General features: G+C 25.0%; 1 protein-coding gene across 1 annotated transcript in view; it reads left to right on the top strand.

The window, feature by feature from the left end:
* Positions 1-7,151: 7,151 nt before the first annotated feature.
* LOC129612827 (hippocampus abundant transcript 1 protein) overlaps positions 7,152-19,354 on the top strand; it is an 81,279-nt gene continuing 69,076 nt past the window's right edge. The window contains exons 1-2 of the mRNA XM_055526611.1: positions 7,152-7,593; positions 8,161-8,225. Coding sequence (XP_055382586.1) covers positions 8,208-8,225 — 18 coding nt within the window. The 5' untranslated portion in view covers positions 7,152-7,593; positions 8,161-8,207. The remainder of the gene's footprint in view (positions 7,594-8,160; positions 8,226-19,354) is intronic.

Here is a 19,354-nt window from a genome sequence, read left to right as displayed (position 1 = left end):
CTTTTTCTAAAAAACTCCAAGGAATCACCCCTCGAGTATGTTTACACCAAAACCGGACCATTCTGTATAGTTTTAATGATTCATTTTTGTATAACAAAAATTTTGTATTCCAAATCCTTTTCTTGAGACGGCTCGCACCCAAAACGGTTGAATAAAGTTTTCTTCTAATAAAATACATAAGTAGATTTTTTACTTAACCCAAATCAAATGTCAAATTTAGTTGTAGTTGCAAATTTTACTTCAAAAACACGTGTACATTTAAGGAACTTAAAAATAATTCCCCCTACACTATACTTTTGTTTTTTAAATAATTTGTTTATTTCTATAAATATAATTTAATTGATTAAAAGAAATTATTGTGAATGAAAAATAAAAATTTTGTGCACACAAGAAATTTAAGTGGTCGTATGAGTTAAAAAACCACACTATACCTGTATAACACTTTCATTTTTAATTCATTTATATTTGAATATAAAAGTAGAAAGGAATTTAAAAGTTTTAATAATAAATAACTATTCTATATAGTTAGTTAGTTGTTCGTTCTTCTTAAATGATAATTTATAATACTTCCATTTTTGATTTGTTGTTTGTGGTTTCAAATATATGAGTTCACATTATTTTATGCTACTTATAAGTACTTAATTATTTTATTGAATATTAAATTATAGTAACGTTCTATGGGCTAAGTTTTGCTTCACATTTCATTTAACTTATAGAAACCTAATCATCATAAAGGTACGTAATATTGTGTATGTGTGTGTCATTTAATATGTAAGGTAGTTTATAGGCAGTTTAATGACTGTAAAACCACTAACTATCCCCTATATTTTGTACACAAACTATATTCATTTAAACATGACTATAAGTATATAATATATGAAATTGAAAAAAAAACTAATTATAATATTGAACTATAAGTAAATTAATTATATTTATAGTTAGTATAGACCTTTAACCTTCATTATTACTTGTATATGTGAAAAGAAAATTATGAATTACTTATAAGTTACGTATATCAATGAAGTAACTCATACTAAATTGTATAGTGAGTAAATAATTGTGTGATGAGTATATGAGGAGGTGTAAAAGAAGGAGGAGGAGAAGGAATAGAAAAGTTCGAAAATAAATTAATTTCGTTTACATTTTACTCCATTGTGAATGCACTAATGTATACTACGTCTATACAAATGTAAGTGTATAATTATCTATAAAAAAATATAAATATAAATAAAATACAGATATAGATTTTATTATAGCACAACATGTGTTAACATACTCTATATTTACAATACGGAGGGCAATCCTTTAATTAACTAGACTAATTCTAGATTTTTAATATTGTTCTTCTATATAAAATTGTACTCTTCTGTTACGAGTATGATCATTTTACGTATCGCACATTTTTATGTTCCATAATAAAGTTAATATTAGAAGTAAGTGCTTAGTTTTGAATTTACAATAATGAAATTCGAATCAACGTCTTGATAGTAGAATGAGGACCCGTGACAACAATTATTAGATCCATATTTTCATTATAAATTTATTACAGACTTATTTATTACCGGCATTATGTTCGGATTTTACTGTAAATTTCGTTTGTGTATATTTCACTTGTATGAATGTCTATTTTTGCCCAGAATGCAATATAGAATTTGATTTTGTAGTCTGACATTTTCTCATTATTTTTAAAAAAAAATCACAGATCGATCGAATGAGATCAAATAACAGGTAAATGGGAATTCGATTATTGTCGCTAAATACTTAGTAATTAAAGTACAAAATTCACTGCCAACAGTTTCACTTCCCAGTTTGCTTGATCGATTTTCACATTTAATTCCAGGAAAATATTTTGGAAAATCAAAAGGAATTTTTTCTTTGTAGCGGCAATATCATATTTCATTTATATTTTTGACCTTAATTTTTTTTATTAAATTTTACAAAGGGTTTTTTTTCCGTTTTAACCAAAAACATTGAAATCTAAAAATAATTTTTTCTATATTTAAAAATGAAATTTGACTCTATCTATTTGTTTTTCTCCAATCCTATCAAATTTTTACTATAGGTACTTTGTATTGATAAAATAAACATAAAGGAAATAAAATAACAAAAAAAAAATATTAACAAGAATAATGACATTAAAATTACAAACCTCAAAATACAAAAATATATTTAATATGGCAACACTTTACAAAAATTAATTTTTATTTCTCACACAAACTTTCAATGAAAACTTTCAAAGAAAAATTCTTATTTTACAAAAAGCTTTTAATAAATTTGTTTTAAAAGCTTTTTTTTAACATAATATTTTTTTTTGAAATGAAAATTTATTAAAAAATAATAAAAATTTGCTTTTGTCCCTTTTATTTTACTTTAAACTGTTATTGTTGTCTCCCTTTGTTTTTCCTATTCAATTTCGGATTTCCTCTTTTATTTTTTGTTTTGTGTTGATTTTTCATTGATCATCATGAATAAATAATAATGCGCTTTGAATTACTTCTTACATACCCACATATATACACACATACATATACATAATATGAATATATATATTATATATGTACACATATTTGACTTTGTTGTTGGAATTTTTTTGAATGAAATTTCAACAAAACAGTAAAATAACTATATTGTCATATTATTTAATTGTGAAACGGAAAGTATAAGAAATAGAGAAAACAATAAAGAGAATAACAATAAAAAGAGAAAAATCAACAAAAATTTTTCAATGGTAACTTTTAAATAAGAATAACAACAACTTAAAAGGATATTATTAAGAGAGCATGCGCATAACTTTAAAAATATTTTTTTGAATTCATTTATAATTCGTTTAAATGGTGTTGTGTCAGTTGTATGTTAACGCTGCTATGAATGTGGAATGGATACACTTGTGTATGTATAAGAGAGCTTTCTTTTTCAAAGAAAACTTTTAAATAAAGCTTAAAAATTTGATTATATTTTGGATTCAAATAGCTTATAATATAATTTTGCATTAACGTTTATTGCAAGTGCATATGAACTTAAACTAAATGATAAAATTTTCTGTATTTAACAGATTATCTATAAAATATTTGTATAATAAATTTTATCTTATTAAAAATATTTGCATGCCCTTAATAGCTAGGTAAAATTGTTGCAATGATACTGTACATTGTCAGCATCAGTATTCAAATCTACTGGGATGAGTTTAAACTGTAATTTATTTTTAACATTCTGCATGAAACTTCTGTATAACGGCATCGTAATAAAAGAAAAATAGTATTTTCATTTATCGCCTTCCTCATGAGCCTGTCTGCCTCTATGGATCTCTTAAAAATTTTTATTTATCAGAAGATTTTTGAAATAAAAAATTAATTCAAGGGCCATATCCGTAAAAGATACCGGTTGACTCACCCTAGGGTCTTAAATTTTTGGAGATACTTAAGAAAGTTTGTTATGGTTGGTTGAATACTTGCATAATAGAAAATAGGCGACATCTTGAACGTTGGCTGAATATTTTCCTCAATTATTGAAGGAAAAGAAAATCGTTGTAAAAAACATTAGTTTAGAGGGAATTCATATTTTTCTAACTTTAAACTTATGTGATTCCAAAATTTCAAAAGACTGTATAGCTAATGTATGTTTACAAAAAAAAAAGTTTATTCTGAGCTGACCAAAAAATTTTTTAATCAAACGTATATCAGGCACAAAAGCTATGAAATGTGCTTAAAATTAAAGTTTCAGAGAGTATAACACGTTCGAGATTAAAATATAAAACGTTCGAGATTGATTTTAAGCTTCTGTATCTCTAAACCTGTTGATCTGTGAAAATTGTCTTCATACAAAAATTTTACCTATTAATGAAAACCTATACAACGGCATAATATAGTTGTGCACTTAGAATGGAGACATCTTGTATATATAAAGCATCTGATGTTCTTTATAAAGACGTAGTTCATTTCTATAATTTTATAATTATAGTTTATTGACGCTCTTGAGCTTGTAATAAAAAAAACTGAAATTATTTTTAATTTTAATAAAAATTAATAATACTTAATCTTTTTCCTATTTAAAATTTTAAAATTTATCACTATTTTTAAAATTCCAATTAATTAAATTTTAATTTTTTTTACAATTTCAGGTAAGTTTTCCTCAAATAATTCAACTTTTAAAAATCCCAGTTGGTAAGATTTAAATTTATAATTAATTATAATCAAATTATTTAATATTTAAATTTAAATAGAAAAAATTTATGAATTAAGAACTTTCATTGAATTTATTCAGGAAATTTTTTTAGTTTTTCAAATAAATTTATGCCTAATGAAATATTTATGAAATAATTCTATAAATTATGAGTCTATGAGCCTACACTTCACCTATGTGTATATATATACGATAAAAATAACAAATGATTTAATATTACGAGAAATTGAACGTTGGCCAAATCTAAAGTATTTATATAAAAAAAAATTCTTTTCTTGGCATCAACCATAATTAAAAAATAAATAGCGGAAAAATTTTATTATAGCTAAGAAAAAAATAGAAGATGGGAAGGAATTCACGTGTAATTAATCATAATTTTTAACATTTTGCCGAAAAATTTGTTAAAATTACGGTATTTTGCTTATATTACATTTTGTTTTAAAATTTTTAATCAAATTTTTGCGAATTTTCAAACAATTTTCAATTAAATTTAAAATAACATTAAATTTCATTCAAAATTTTCATTCATACAAACTTAAAATTAAGTATTATGCCCTGTGTGTTTAAAAATATTATATGTTTTGAAAATTATTATAAATCTGTATAAAAATGAGAAAGGAATAAAGAGAAAGAGAGAAAATAATAGAATGAAAACAAAAGAACAACCCTTTGTGCATTAACAAAACAAAAAAAAAAAATTTGTTTTTTCCTTTTTGTTAACTTAATTGTACTTGTCCATGGTCATTTAAGTGAAAGAAAATAAACAAAAATATTATAAAATACAATCCTTAAACACACACTACTAAAACAACAACTAACTAACACTTGTAAAAGTTATCCTATTTGTATACGTATTCTATTCATGTATATTGTGCAGTGAAACAAAACTTACGGTTGTTTTAGTTGTACTTACACGTTCTCAGTAAAACTTGAACAAAAATACATAAGAAATTCTCATACACATATGAGAAATTTCAATCGGAAAAGAATGAGAAAACTAACAAGAATAAAGAAAAAAAATTTCTAAACATACTTACACAATAAACGTACTCAAATTGCAATAGAAAAATATTTATATAGGAAAATTCAAAGTACATGTGTACCGAATTTAAAATATTCTTTACATGTGTACGTTGTTGAAAATTCTTGACGCACACACAATGACAAATGAAAATATTTGAGAAAAATTTAAAATGAGAGATGAGCTTTTTTCCTTCACATTTCATAAAAGTTAACAAGGTTTTTTGTTTTTTCTTCTTAAAAGTTATTTCTGTTTTTATTTCTCTCATTCTGCCAATCATCTGTACAATAGAGAATAGAATTAACTGTATAAATATTTTTTAATTTTTGTTGTATAAGAAAATGTGCATATTATATTATTAAAGCAAAACTTTGTATTTTTATATGAAAGAAAAAGTTTAAATTGTCATACTTTTACATACTTATGCAGAATATACGACACTATCTACTGTCATGTGCACTATTTGAAAAAATTTTACATTTGTACTTGTATACCAGAATTTTAGTAATTGTAGACTTATTGACTACTTGTTTTATTGAGAGTTATGTTTTTTATATGGTTATTCAAGATTATAATAGGGGCTTATAATACGTATAGGCGTTGATTTTACGACAATACTCTTGTGATTTCATTTAGGAGTATGTAAGCGGTGATTTTACTCTTTTTCAAAAGTATGAACACCGGAAATATTGAATTTGTTTATTTTATAAAATATACTTTGTAATTTATTGAAATTATTGTTCATAGAAGATAGCTGAAGCCGCTTATTATTATGCCAAACAAGCCCAAAATTTTTGAAACATTTTTATAATTACATCATTGATGCACCTATGTTTTGAAGTGCATTGCTAGGATCTAATAATTATTTTGTAATATTAAAGTAATTAATATGGAAATGTGAAAATTACCATTTTTTTATCATCCTGTATCGTGATACAGACATTGTATATAATAAAAAGTATCGGTATTGTGATAGGATCAAATATTACATGTTGAGTTTTCAATGAAATTTGTGAATTTATTTATTTATTATTTTCAACTAAACACAATACAATTATTTTTAATTAGAGTCAGACTTGTCTTTCTTCAGAATAAGTATGTTTAAACAGTTTGTTTATTAAAGATTTGTGTTTTTCAAGCCCAATAGTACAAAATTTCTTAATTTGTTAATCTATTTAAGTTTTCTTAATAGAATAGTTTAAAATTCTTAAATCTATTGCATTATATGCTAAAATTTCTCTTAAATATATTTCTAAAATTTATCAAATTGTTCCAATTAAAATTACTGTTCAATTAAAAATATCGCCACTGTATATACCACTGTATATGTATTCTTATAATTATAAGTATAACAGTTATTTATTGCAATTATATTATATTTTGTAAATTCACGATTAATTACTTTACATATGCCATAATGTAAAAAAATACCAAAGTATTTGCTTAAATTTCTGTTTACACACAAATACAAGGATAAAATTTTTATTCATTTTCATATACATATATATTTTCTTTCACGTATATAATATGCATTCTGCCTATGTATGTATTTACTCTTATTTTTATTTTACATAAAATAAAAAGCTTTTCTTCATGTTTTCATTTGAAAATTTTTTCCATTTTTCTTTTTCATATACGAAATGAAAATTTTCTTAATGTTTTCTCTCAATTTTTTTTTTCAACTTTCAATTTTCATTACTTATGTATATGTATGCTTGCATATTTGAATTATATACATGTATATGTATAAGTATTTTATAATTTACAGTTATTTTCATTATTTTAAATACTTCGACTATACAAAATAAATAAATAAAAAAAAAATGTTACCGATTTTCGTCGTGCTTTCGTATTTTTTACTCAATAATGTTGATTGAATGATGGTGATGATAGTTGTGATGATGATTTTGGTATGAAGTTCATAACGGTAGTAATTTGGTATATGTATTATTATAACTGCAATTGATATTGATTATACATTGATTATTGTTCATTTCATACTTGTTTTACTTACTCTCAACTTTAATATTCTAAAAAATAAAAAAAAATTAAACAAGAAAAATTTTTCCTTTTTTTTTCATTTCTCATTTTTTCTTGTTGTCGTTCTTGTTCTCATTGTTGTTATGCTTGTTTTTGTTGTTTTCCTCATTTTCCTTAAAAAGTACAAAGGAATCATATAAAAATTGAAAATATGATCAAAAGCATTTTCGAGCCCTTCAGACGAACACAACAACTCTCGCATGGGTTGAAAAATTTAAAAAAATAATCTTGAACAGAATTTTAGAAAAAATTTTTTTTTTAAAAATTAATTAAAAAAGAAATAATAATTTTTAAAATAATTCCTCTTCATAAAATAATATTAATAATAAATTTGAGAAAATTTTAAAATAAATGTAAATTTATTATCCTGCAAATTTTATCCTTTTTAGTTTTAATAAAAAAATTTATTGAACCAAAAAATTTTACGAAAAAAAAAAATGTCAACTTAATTTTTGACAATAATAAATTTTAAGTAATAAAATAATTGAAAATATCAAAAAAATAAATATAAAATTAAATATTTTTAAAAATAAAAAAAGGACATTTGCAAATTTTTTAAAAAAGAAAATTTGCCATTAATAGAAAGGAAAAACATTTTTCGATTCGACTTTTTTTTTAGTGAAAATTGAAAGTTTTCTATTTTCTCTTTTTTTTTGTGTGTATAAATTTGTGAGAAAAAATCATTAAATGAAAAAAAAAAACAACAACAACCAAATTCAAAGTGAAAAACGAAAAGCTCTTTCTCGTCTTATTTGACAAACAGGTCAAAAACAAACAAAAAAAACAAAGACAACAACAAATTATAAAGAGAAAAATGAGAAAAATAAAATAAAATTTTAAGAAAAATTTTTCCAAAAAAGAAATTCCAATTTATTTTGCTGAAATAAAAAAATTCTTAAATTTTTAATATTTTATTTTAGAAAATATTAATCCTGAAATTCTGAATATATCTGGGAGAAAATTGTAAATGTTATACAATTATATGGTATTCATTTTGAATTAAATTTAAAAATATAATTCTTTTTTTTTCATTTTAAAATTAATTTTCTAATTTCAATATTTAATTTATTAAATTTCTAGTATTTTTAATAAAAAAATAACAAAATATTGTTAAACGACCCAAAAATTTTTTAAAGTAAATGAAAATATTTTTATAAATTAATTAAAAATTTTTTAGAATATCAAAAATTTTCTGCTAATAATTTATTATTTTTAAATTAAATGAGAAAATTTTTCAAATCAAATGAGAAAATTTTCAAATCAAATGAAAACATTTTTCAAATCAAATGAAAACATTTTTCAAATCAAATGAAAAAAATTTTCAATTTAAAATGAAAATCAATTTTTGCCAGACATTAAAGGAGAAGAAAAAACAATGTCCTCTGCTTACTTATATTTAGAATTTTTAAGGGAAATTTTATGAAATTTTCAGCAATTCTAATTTAATTCTACCAACTTATTGCGGTTTGTTAAATAATTTTCTAAAAATTCGTACAAAAATTCGAATTAATTTTCTTAAAAATTAATTATTTTCAACAAAATATTTCCGACTTAAATTTTTCATTTATTTGCTACTAAAAGATTTCATTTTATTCATATACACAAGCATATACACACTATATGTAAGCGTATATATGTATAGTGTATTAAAGATTTTTCGAATTACTATATTATATTGTGTATAATAATTATGTAAGAATTTATTGTATTTATATATGAGAAAAATTATTATGATTTTCATTTGTATAATAGTATTATGGTATATATATATATATATATAAGAAATATATTTTATGATTTACTGGCGATATGCGGTTTATTTTTTATTTTTTTGTGAGCGGTATATATGCCATTGAAATTTTATTTTAAGAATATGTCAAAATCAATGGTTTTTTTTGTTTTCTTATATAATAATAATATTTTTTCATAATAATATTATTTGCGTAGTGTATAACGCCCTATACGGTATTGCATTGAAAGATTGCATTATTAGATTTTAATATTATACATTCATTTTATGATCAATTTCAATGGTTCTAATTCCGACGGTTTCAATTTAATTCTAAAAAGGTTGAATGGTAATTATACCCGTACGAACGTATGTTCGAAGGGTATACTAAATTTGCCTTACCGTTTGTAACGCTAAGAAATAACGGTGTTAGATATAGACTCAAGTGTATGTTTTTGATCAGCGTCAAATTCTGAGTTGATTTAGCTTTGTCTGTCCGTCCGTCCGTCCGTCCGTCCGTCCGTCCGTCCGTCCGTCCGTCCGTCCGTCCGAACGATAACTCAAAAACTAATTGAGCTAAGTTCACCAAATTTTCACAAATGATTTATTGTAGTAAGTGCCAGAACCCTATTTAAATTGGACGTGATCGGGGTACCGGTTCGGGTAGCTGCCATACAACTTCAAAATTTATTTGGCTATATCTCAGAAACTATAAAAGTTGTGGTATTGAAATTTCACACAAACGAATATGTTAGTAGGGCCAATGTGTCTCATAAAAGTCGTTGAAATTACTTGGCTCCTTCTGGTACCTGCCATACAACTTCAAAAGTTATTTGACTATATTTCAGAAACTATTGAAGCTATGGTATTGAAATTTCACACAAACGAATATATTAATAGGGCCAATGTGTGTCATAAAAGTCGTTGAAATTACTTGGCTCCTTCTGGTACCTGCCATACAACTTCAAAAGTTATTTGACTATATTTCAGAAACTATTGAAGCTATGGTATTGAAATTTCACAAAAACGAATATATTAGTAGGGCCAATGTGTCTCATAAAAGTCGTTGAAATTACTTGGCTCCTTCTGGTACCTGCCATACAACTTCAAAAGTTATTTGACTATATTTCAGAAACTATTAAAGCTATGGTATTGAAATTTCACACGAATGAATATATTAGTAGGGCCAATGTGTCTCATAAAAGTTGTTGAAATTACTTGGCTCCTTCTGGTACCTGCCATACAACTTCAAAAGTTATTTGGCTATATCTCAGAAACTATAAAAGGTGTGATATTGAGATTTCACACAAGTGAATATATTAGTAGGGCCGATGTGCTTAATAAAATTCGCTAAAATTTCTTGGCTCTTTCTGGTAGCTGCCATACAACTTCAATAGTAGTTTGGCACAACCAGTATTTTGAAAAACACATAGTACTGAAATTTTGCATAAATTAATATGGTAATACGACAATTTAAAGTCATAGTCTGCCCCATAGTTAGTTATGGCACATTAGTTATTCGCACATAGGACAACAAATTCGTACGGGTATCACAGAGTTGACAAAGTCAACTCTACTTTTTTTCTCGTTTTTAGCTGTAATTTTTAAAATATTTTGTAAATTTATTTAATACACAAAAATTCTTGTCCAAGTATAAAAAATTTGAAAATTTCTTCTTGCATACTAACTTGAAGGGTTCGTGAATGATCGTGAGACTGTAGGAAATTTTTCCATAAAAATTAGCATTATTATTACTTTTCAAGTTTATTATTGTAGAACTAGATTTTATTTTGGAATTTTATTAGGTTTAAAATTGTTTGGCCCCTAAAAATATGCAATTTTTTCAAATGAAATTTTAATACAATACAAATAACAATAAATTTATTAGAATTGAAAATTTAATAGTTTCTCATGTAGATTTAATTAAAATCAATTAAAAATCTACTAGGATTTTTTGGATATTAGCGTATAATCTATTTTAAAATTCTATACAAATATGTATAACAGTATGGATTTCAAATTTAAATCAAACTTAAAATTTTGAATTCTCTTCAAGTTAAAAATTTTTCTTTTAATTATTATTAGAAAAGTTAAATTTATTTACGTAGCTGCGAATTTTAAGGAATAAACGCATAAATTCGTATAAATAGTTAAAATTATTTTTTTAATATGAGCAAAAAAAAACAACTCAAATGCAAAACCCGAATAAGAATCCGAAATCTTAAATAATTTTAAAATTTTTCTCGGTATATATCAATGTTCTGTAGGCCAAAAAAAATTTTTTTGTATATATATACCGAGTATAGTATGGTTCATATATAGAATAAGAACTATAGAATAGTATTTTCGAAAATGAAAAAAATACTTTCCGTAGCAGTAAAGGATTTAGACACCATTTGTACACCTTATATCTTTTCCGAAATATTACTATCGCCTACAGGAATAGCCGTCCATAAGTACGTGATCTCATACTACATTTATTCTTTAACACGTAAAATTAATATGTCCTATATAAGCAATTATATTGGCCTACTTTAAAATAAACAAAATTTCAATAATATTTTCTATTTCTATAATAATAAAACAAAATATTTTAAATGAGTACATGAAATAGAACATTAGAATATAACAATTTCGTTATGCATATACTATGTATATGTATATGTTATATGTAATCCGATAAATATGATTACTTGTTTCCTCCATGACATACAATAAATTGCAATACACATGAACAAATGAACCATAAAGAAAAAAGAAAAAAACATGTATTTTGTACTTAATTTATTCTGTCTTTATAAACATATTTTTATCTTTATAAACATAATTTATTTTTTCCCTATTTTGATTTTCTTTTCCCAAAGATTAAATATCCTAAATATGTCAAACGTGTTTTTTATATTTTAAAATTTGAATCCTTTATACTTATTTATTTTTACAATATAATGTGCACTTCTGTACCCTGTAAATATATTAAAATTGAATTCGACTGCCTACTATGCATGATCCAAAAAAAAAAAACACAAAATTCTATTTTTTCATTTATTTCGTCCCACTTTACTTCCTTAGAATGGGTAAAGAAATGAGTTTTTCCAAAAAACTAAATTTAAAACGAAAATTTTTTTGTACTGTAATTTTTTTATTGAAAAAAAAAATTACATTAAATTGTCTTAAAAATCCTTTTTATTATTATCCTTTTTAGATAAGACACAAAAATAGTAAATAAAAAAATATGTCAATTGTTTCAATTGAAAAATAATTTTCTCGGTATAGAAAGTTAATTGGAAAAGCACTCGAGTCATGTAAACTGAAAAGAGATGGTCATATTAGGTTAACAATGATTGCTTGCAGTATGCTTCAGGTAATTAGATACCTAAAGAAAGAGAATTGTTGAGAGTTTTGTGAAAATCTAAATGAAATTTCAATATATTTTATAGTTAGTTTCTTGATTTTCGTATTCTCGAAATTTCCCACCTGATTTAATTTTACCGTTCAAATTTTCGAAAAAGAAAAGCAATTTTTACGACACGCTATATGTGCTCTCTTTCGAAACAAATTTTTTTTTCCTGCTTTACTCTCCTTGGGAGCATAGGGCTTCCACAAACCGTCTCCAGCGAACTCTGTTAGGGGCCATTCTTTTTACTTCTGCCCATGTCATGTTAGCCATGGCGATTTCTTTCTTTATTGTTCTTTGCCACGTATTCTTTGGCCCTCCCACACTTCTTCTACCCAGCGGATTCCACTGCAATACCTGTCTTGCGATGGTTTCAGGCGGGCGTCGCAATGTATGGCCTATCCATCTCCATTTTTTCTTCTTTATAACTCTTGCGATTGATTCTCGGTGGGTTAAAGCCCAGAGGTCTGTGTTGCTGATTCGTCTGGGCCACAATCCACGGCAGATGATCCTTAGGCTCCTATTTAAGAATACCTGCATTTTTTTGTGCATTTATTTTTCGCTAGCCATGTTTCGGAATCATACAACAGAACCGGCTTCACACATGTGTTGAATATTTTTATTTTTGCATTCCTGGATAAGTGTGAGGATTTCCATATGGTCCATAATATGCCGAATGCCACCTTAGCAAGCAAGTTTTAGTCTATTTTCAAAGTCTTCTTCAACCCCTCAGGTTGTCGATATTATACTACCGAGGTAGTTGAATTGTTCAACATCTTGTATAGCGGCTGTATTTATAGCAAAGGGGATAGTGTTTACTGCGTTAATTCAGAGTGGTTTGGTTTTTCTTGTATTTATTTTCAAACCGACCGCTGCTGCCTTTATATGCAGCTCGTTCAATTTTGCTTGAAAAGAAAGAAAATGAAACGTAAGACAATTAATTTACTTATTTTTAACGATATGCGCCGAATTTTAGCGGGAATTATTAAAGATAAGTTAAGTGGAAAGGTGGGAACGAAGTACAATAATGAATTGCAAATGCAATCCGAATTATGACTTATTTGCCTAAAACAGCGACGGTGAACACTTAATGCAAATTTATTTCACTATTTTTGACCGATATTTTCCCGCAGAAATCTCTTTGACAAAAATTCAAGAATGTCCGCTTAAATGTGTCTGATAACAATTCAACCGGCGGTATTTAAGACGGGACGAAAGAATTGAAACAATTTTAGTATAATCATAATAGTTACTACACGAAGTTGGGTTTTAATTATATGCTTGTAACTTGTTAAACTAAAAATAGAAATCTTAAAATAAATTGATTTTTTTTTTTGAAAATTTTATGTTCCACGTCTCAGCTCATTGGCGAATTTCTTCAAAAAACGGCCTTACTTAATTCGACCAATTATATACGTAATATTAACCCCGTCTTGTACGCCTATTAATTACTAGATGTCGCTCTAAAATTCGCGTTAATTATTAGATGTTGCATATGATCGGCTTTTGCATTTTCGGTAATACGAAGTACCATCATTATTTTCGAGTTTTATTGTATTCTAAGTTAAAAAAAATATTTCTAAATAATTTTTTTCTAAATTCTTGTTTAAATAGAAAATTTATTTAATCAATTAAAATCATAAACCTTTAGATACGCAATGTTGTTACGTAATTATTTTGCGTATTTATTTCGATATAAAAAATTTTCAAGTTATTTTTTAATAATTGGAAAATAAAATTCATTTTATTTTCTATATTTTGTTTGTATTGATTGTATTATTGTATTGTTGGCACAAATCTTATACTTAATGGTATTTACGATTGGGTAGAAAAATATAAAATGAATAAAATTCATTCATAAAATTTTCCAAGGATAATTTTATTGCTTTTTTGTTGTATATGATTTTTAGAAAAATTCCATGTTACCAATCTCAATAGTTTAATAATGTTAACTGTGTCTCGTCTTCAAGAATTGATTTTATTTCTTTGATACTGATGATTCATTTAACATTTTTATTTTACGACAGTTAGAAAAAAATATAGTTGAATAGTTTTTTTTTCTACTTAATTTTCTTTTTCTGCATTTTGCATTAATTATGACTTATACACGCTATTCTTCATCATTACATTGTATGTTTGTAGTTTGCTCTCTGTAGTTTCTATAAATTTCACTTGTATGTGTGTGTAGTGACAAATAGACCCACGCAATATTATGTTTTACATCATATAGATTATGCATTGTAGTTACAGAGTTTTTTTTTCAAAATTATTAAAATTTTAACTTAAAAAATTTGAACTTGATTTCTTAATATACAAATAATTTAAATATGAATTTCATGTGGTCTCGTCTAATTTATTGACGCATTATGATAACGTGTTGATAACTAAAATTAGAATTAATGACTCCATATTGTATAATGAAATGAATATTATATTATGGTTAGTTGACTTCTTATTGTGTGGCTTCCTTAAACCTTATATACCTATTTAATGTTAAAATTCATTTTATTGTTAATATTAAAATTTAGAACATGGTCAAATTTTCAAAGAAATACTACTTAATGATAGTTTATATGAAGGTTTTTTTTTATTAATAAAATTCTAATTCATTGAAATCCTATATTATCCTTTCCATTATTATATTTATAAGTAGATGAAGTGTTAATGAAAAATAGAAAAAAAAGTTGTCGTTTATAAGCCCTTAATATTTGAATAATTAATACAAGATACAAATTTGTTTTAGGAAGATTCGGAAATTTCAGAAAAATATACAGAAAATACTAACAGAATAATGTAAAGAGTGTGAGCTTTGCGAAGTCACTGCCAAAATACCCGAAATTTACTTTATAAATCAGTCATTAATTCAAGCAAGTTAAAATTTTATTCTCTCGCAAAATTGAAATTAGTATATGTTGCTAATTTCCGTCTTAACGGGAACGGATCTGTTCTCGTTATGACAGAAATGAAGAAGTAAAATTACCGTACATATTGGAGATTAAATAGACCTTTTTGCAAACTATATGAAATTCTGCAAACTATCTAAGATAAAAAATATTTTGCTTGGTGACGGTCACTGTGTCATAATTGTACTCATATCCCATTCTTTCAAAATTAGGGTAACAGTTTGCGTTACTGTAAATGCAGACTGATCATTATCATATGACAACCAGAATTTTCGAATTATTTAAATTAAAACAATAAGTAATAACATAGGATTTTGAAAAATGACCCTGTGAATTGGCTTTCATTGTTTTTTCTATTAACAGCCTCTGTATTAGTTTCTGAATTGCTATATCATAATGTATGTCAATAGACTACTAACAGTTGTGTTGTCGGCTAAAATTGTTCCAATTTTGATTTTATAATTGAATTTTTTATAATTCTGGTTTAAGAATATATAAGTTAGGCATTTATTTCTAGTATACGAACAATATGTTATCATTGTTCTGAAATAATTTAGGGATTGTAATTGTTGACTCTATTAATGCTATTGTCAGTTCTAATTAATTTTATTAACAAATTCGTGAATTGTCGTCAAAGTTCTTCTAATTTAACTCATAAATAATTATTATAACAAATTGATTACATAATTTTCCCTGAATTTTTTTAAACAAATTCAGAATTTGTATCCAAAATTATCCTACTTTAGTGGCACCATAATAATTTCATTTTGAATTTGAACAGATAAGAAATTTTCAATTTCCGTGTTAAAAGTTTTTTTTTTTTTATAAAAAATGTAATAATTTAATAAAATAACCTTGTATAATTTTACTGAAATTATTGACTGCACTATTAGCGTCATCAAATATATAGAATTTTTTTCCAGAATTATATTTAATAAATTATAATTAAATGGTGCCATCTTTTTATAATAATTCTGCTCGTATGCATTTATTTTGCATTAAATGTCATATATGTGTTACTATAAATGTGTATAGTAAATGTAAATATGAAGACAGTTGTGTTGTCGTGTGTTGTATTTCAGTGATTAATCATCATTTAACACTTGTTTTTAATTTTAACATTAAATTGTAAGAGACGCAGTCAATTTGGCACTGAGCTAATTTTAATTATTATTTTTTTAGTTAAAAATTTTATTAATTATTTTAATTTATTTTTTTTATTGTAAGGTTTACTAGGGGGGGGGGGGGGGGGTGTCTGGAACCGGTGTTTTTATTGTATGCCCCGCATTCAGAGGGTTGCAAAATAAAGATAAAATCGTTGTAGGTGGGCGCGGTGCACTGTTATCCCGATTGTATAAAATTACAAAATCTTCAAATGTACTGTATTACGAGTATTTGGACTGTTTGTTCGAAATTTTACTACGTTCTAAATTATTTTAAGAAACCATTATTGTGCCTTATTGTTTTGCTTTCTGCTAAAAACTTAATGACTACGGGAAACAAAACAAAAAACCATTAAGTATTTTTCAATCAAATAATTTTCAAATTTTTGAAAAAATTGTAAATTACTTGTAAATTTTTGTGCTTTTCAATTATTTTGATATTCGGCTCTAATTACATTTTAAATAGAAAAAATTCCATATTTTATTCATTACATTTTTACATATAAAATAACAAAATTTTACTTAAATTATAACAAAGTATGTATACAAGTTTTTACACATCGATCGATAATAAAAATATTGAAATCCTTTTTGAAATTTTTTTTTGTAAAAAAACAAAGAGAAAATAAAATCAATTTCATTCTTCACTTTGATCGCTCTTTTCCTTCTCTCTCTCTCTATTATTTATTAAAATAATGAATCCTTAATTCATAGAATAACAAAGGCAGAAAACCAAAACAAAACAAGAGCAAAAAAAAAAAAAGGATTCATGACACATTTTTTTTTTCTTTTGATACATAAACACATTCATCTACACAAAATCTATAAAATTAAAAAAAAATAGTAAATTATTTATGTATACGAGTACATATACTCGTACAATGTTGTAAAATTGACACTGTAAAAAATTTTTCATAAAATTTTACTATAATTACAGTTTAATACAGGATTGAGTATTTTTATTATTTGAGTAATTTTATCCATGCTCTTTTTGGTCATTCATTTTGAAAAAAAAAAAAATTTGAATTTCTTGTCTCTAAAGAAGAGGCAAATCTCTCAAATTTGTCTGCAGTGTGAAACGCTTTTCATGAATGCTTATACGTTTATCAGAGTATTTAGTCTTATTTTAGAGTAATTTTGCTCTTTTATTATATTTGAGTGATTTTGTTACACATCTAATTTATTGATGTGATATTTTTGAAAATTTCTTTTAATTTCTAGCGTTTCTTGAAATTTATAATCAGCAGCTCCAATTCAATTGAATAGACCAAACAAATTTTCCACAATTTAGGAGAATCACCATACAGAAAAAATCACTCGATCACAAAAAAAAAAAACTTAGAATAAATTAAGACTGAAACAACTACCATCTTTCTAAACAACTAACTATTTTTCACAACTACATCACGGTTTTGAAAATAAATTGTCCGAAAAAGGTAAAAAATTTGAATTTCAATTTTCAATTTTTTACACGTTTTTTACAATTTCTTCGAACTACTGCAGAACAAGTGGATTTTGTAAAAAAAAAAAGTGTTTAAGTGAACTTATAGCCTCTAAGAACAGTATAGTTCTGATGTATGATGTCATAAATAGTTATTCCTCAGAACCGAGGAGCTCTCAGAGGTGTCTGTGAGTGATCTGCTGTTATTTTTCTATAGATTTAGGGGGTTGCTGTGTGCTGTGGAGGAACGTCGAATTACCTTCTGTTAGCTTAGTGCTGGATGGCTTCGTTGGGGCTGCCACCACCCCTCTCTAAATTAAACTATGCCCCAGAACATACTATCACAACAATTCTAAACTCAAATACATTTTTGCGTAATAATTTCAAATTTTTTTTTTTTCCAGTGTAAATATGTTTAATTATATTTTTGTAAATATTTTATATTAAATAAGTACGTAAATATGCAAGGATATATACATATTGTATATAAATATATAATTTTGACATAATATGATTGATTACCTAATCTAATGATGAATATATAATAGGGTAAAGGAGGATATCAAGGTCTCAATAGAAAATATTTTGTTTTCTGCCAAAATGTAAAAAATAAAAAACGAGAGAGAACAATAACATGAACTCATACACACAAGTACTAACACTCTATATCGATATTCTAAATATTCTATATTTTCAGCACTGCATTGCCATCTATCATTTATTTTGCTATGTTAAATAGTACCTCACTGCCATCTATTTTATAAACTATAATTATCAGTAATTCATCAATAAATTTGTGTAATTATTTCTAGTTCTCGTATGCGTATAATGAAAACAAAGAAATTAATTCTTTGATATACTAAATTATATATTATAGGTGATTACATTGTAATATTAAAAATAAATTTTTTAATTTTAATCCTTATTCTTTGGATGTATGTGTTTGCCTATAACATACATTTAATGTAAATAATGTAATAAAAATTATATTGAATATTAAAGAGTGATGTCGTTATTAAATTAAAATTAATGATTATAAAAGATTTAATTATATATTTTATGTGTATATGAGATTTTTATGTTCGATATCAAATGATAATTTAATGAATTTTATGACATTGTTAGACACAATATCAATATGGCATTTTTTTAATGGACTTTATAGAAATGACGCTATTTTTTTGGAAAAATTACATTTTGATGTAGTATAAAACCTGTGAGGTCAATTCAGGAGAATTAATTTAATTTCGGAAGCTAGTTCGGTTACCTGAAATAAATATATATTTCTCCTTTCTAGGAAAAAATATGCTTGACGGAAATGGAGTTTCAAAGTTAAAATATAATTTTCCATCGATTTCGTCCATAATTTCGGAACAAAATGGGGATTACCCATTTATAATTATAAATTATTATTCAAATTTAATAATTATAAATTATTATTCAAACTTTTCACAGAATTTTGATTAAATTAGAATTTAAAATTG

This window comes from Condylostylus longicornis, unplaced genomic scaffold (genome assembly GCF_029603195.1).
Source record: "Condylostylus longicornis isolate FDR11 unplaced genomic scaffold, ASM2960319v2 ptg000077l, whole genome shotgun sequence".
Classification (NCBI taxonomy): Eukaryota; Metazoa; Arthropoda; class Insecta; order Diptera; family Dolichopodidae; genus Condylostylus; species Condylostylus longicornis.
The sequence above is the reverse complement of the archived record's forward strand: the minus strand, read 5'-3'. Positions and strand labels throughout refer to the sequence as shown.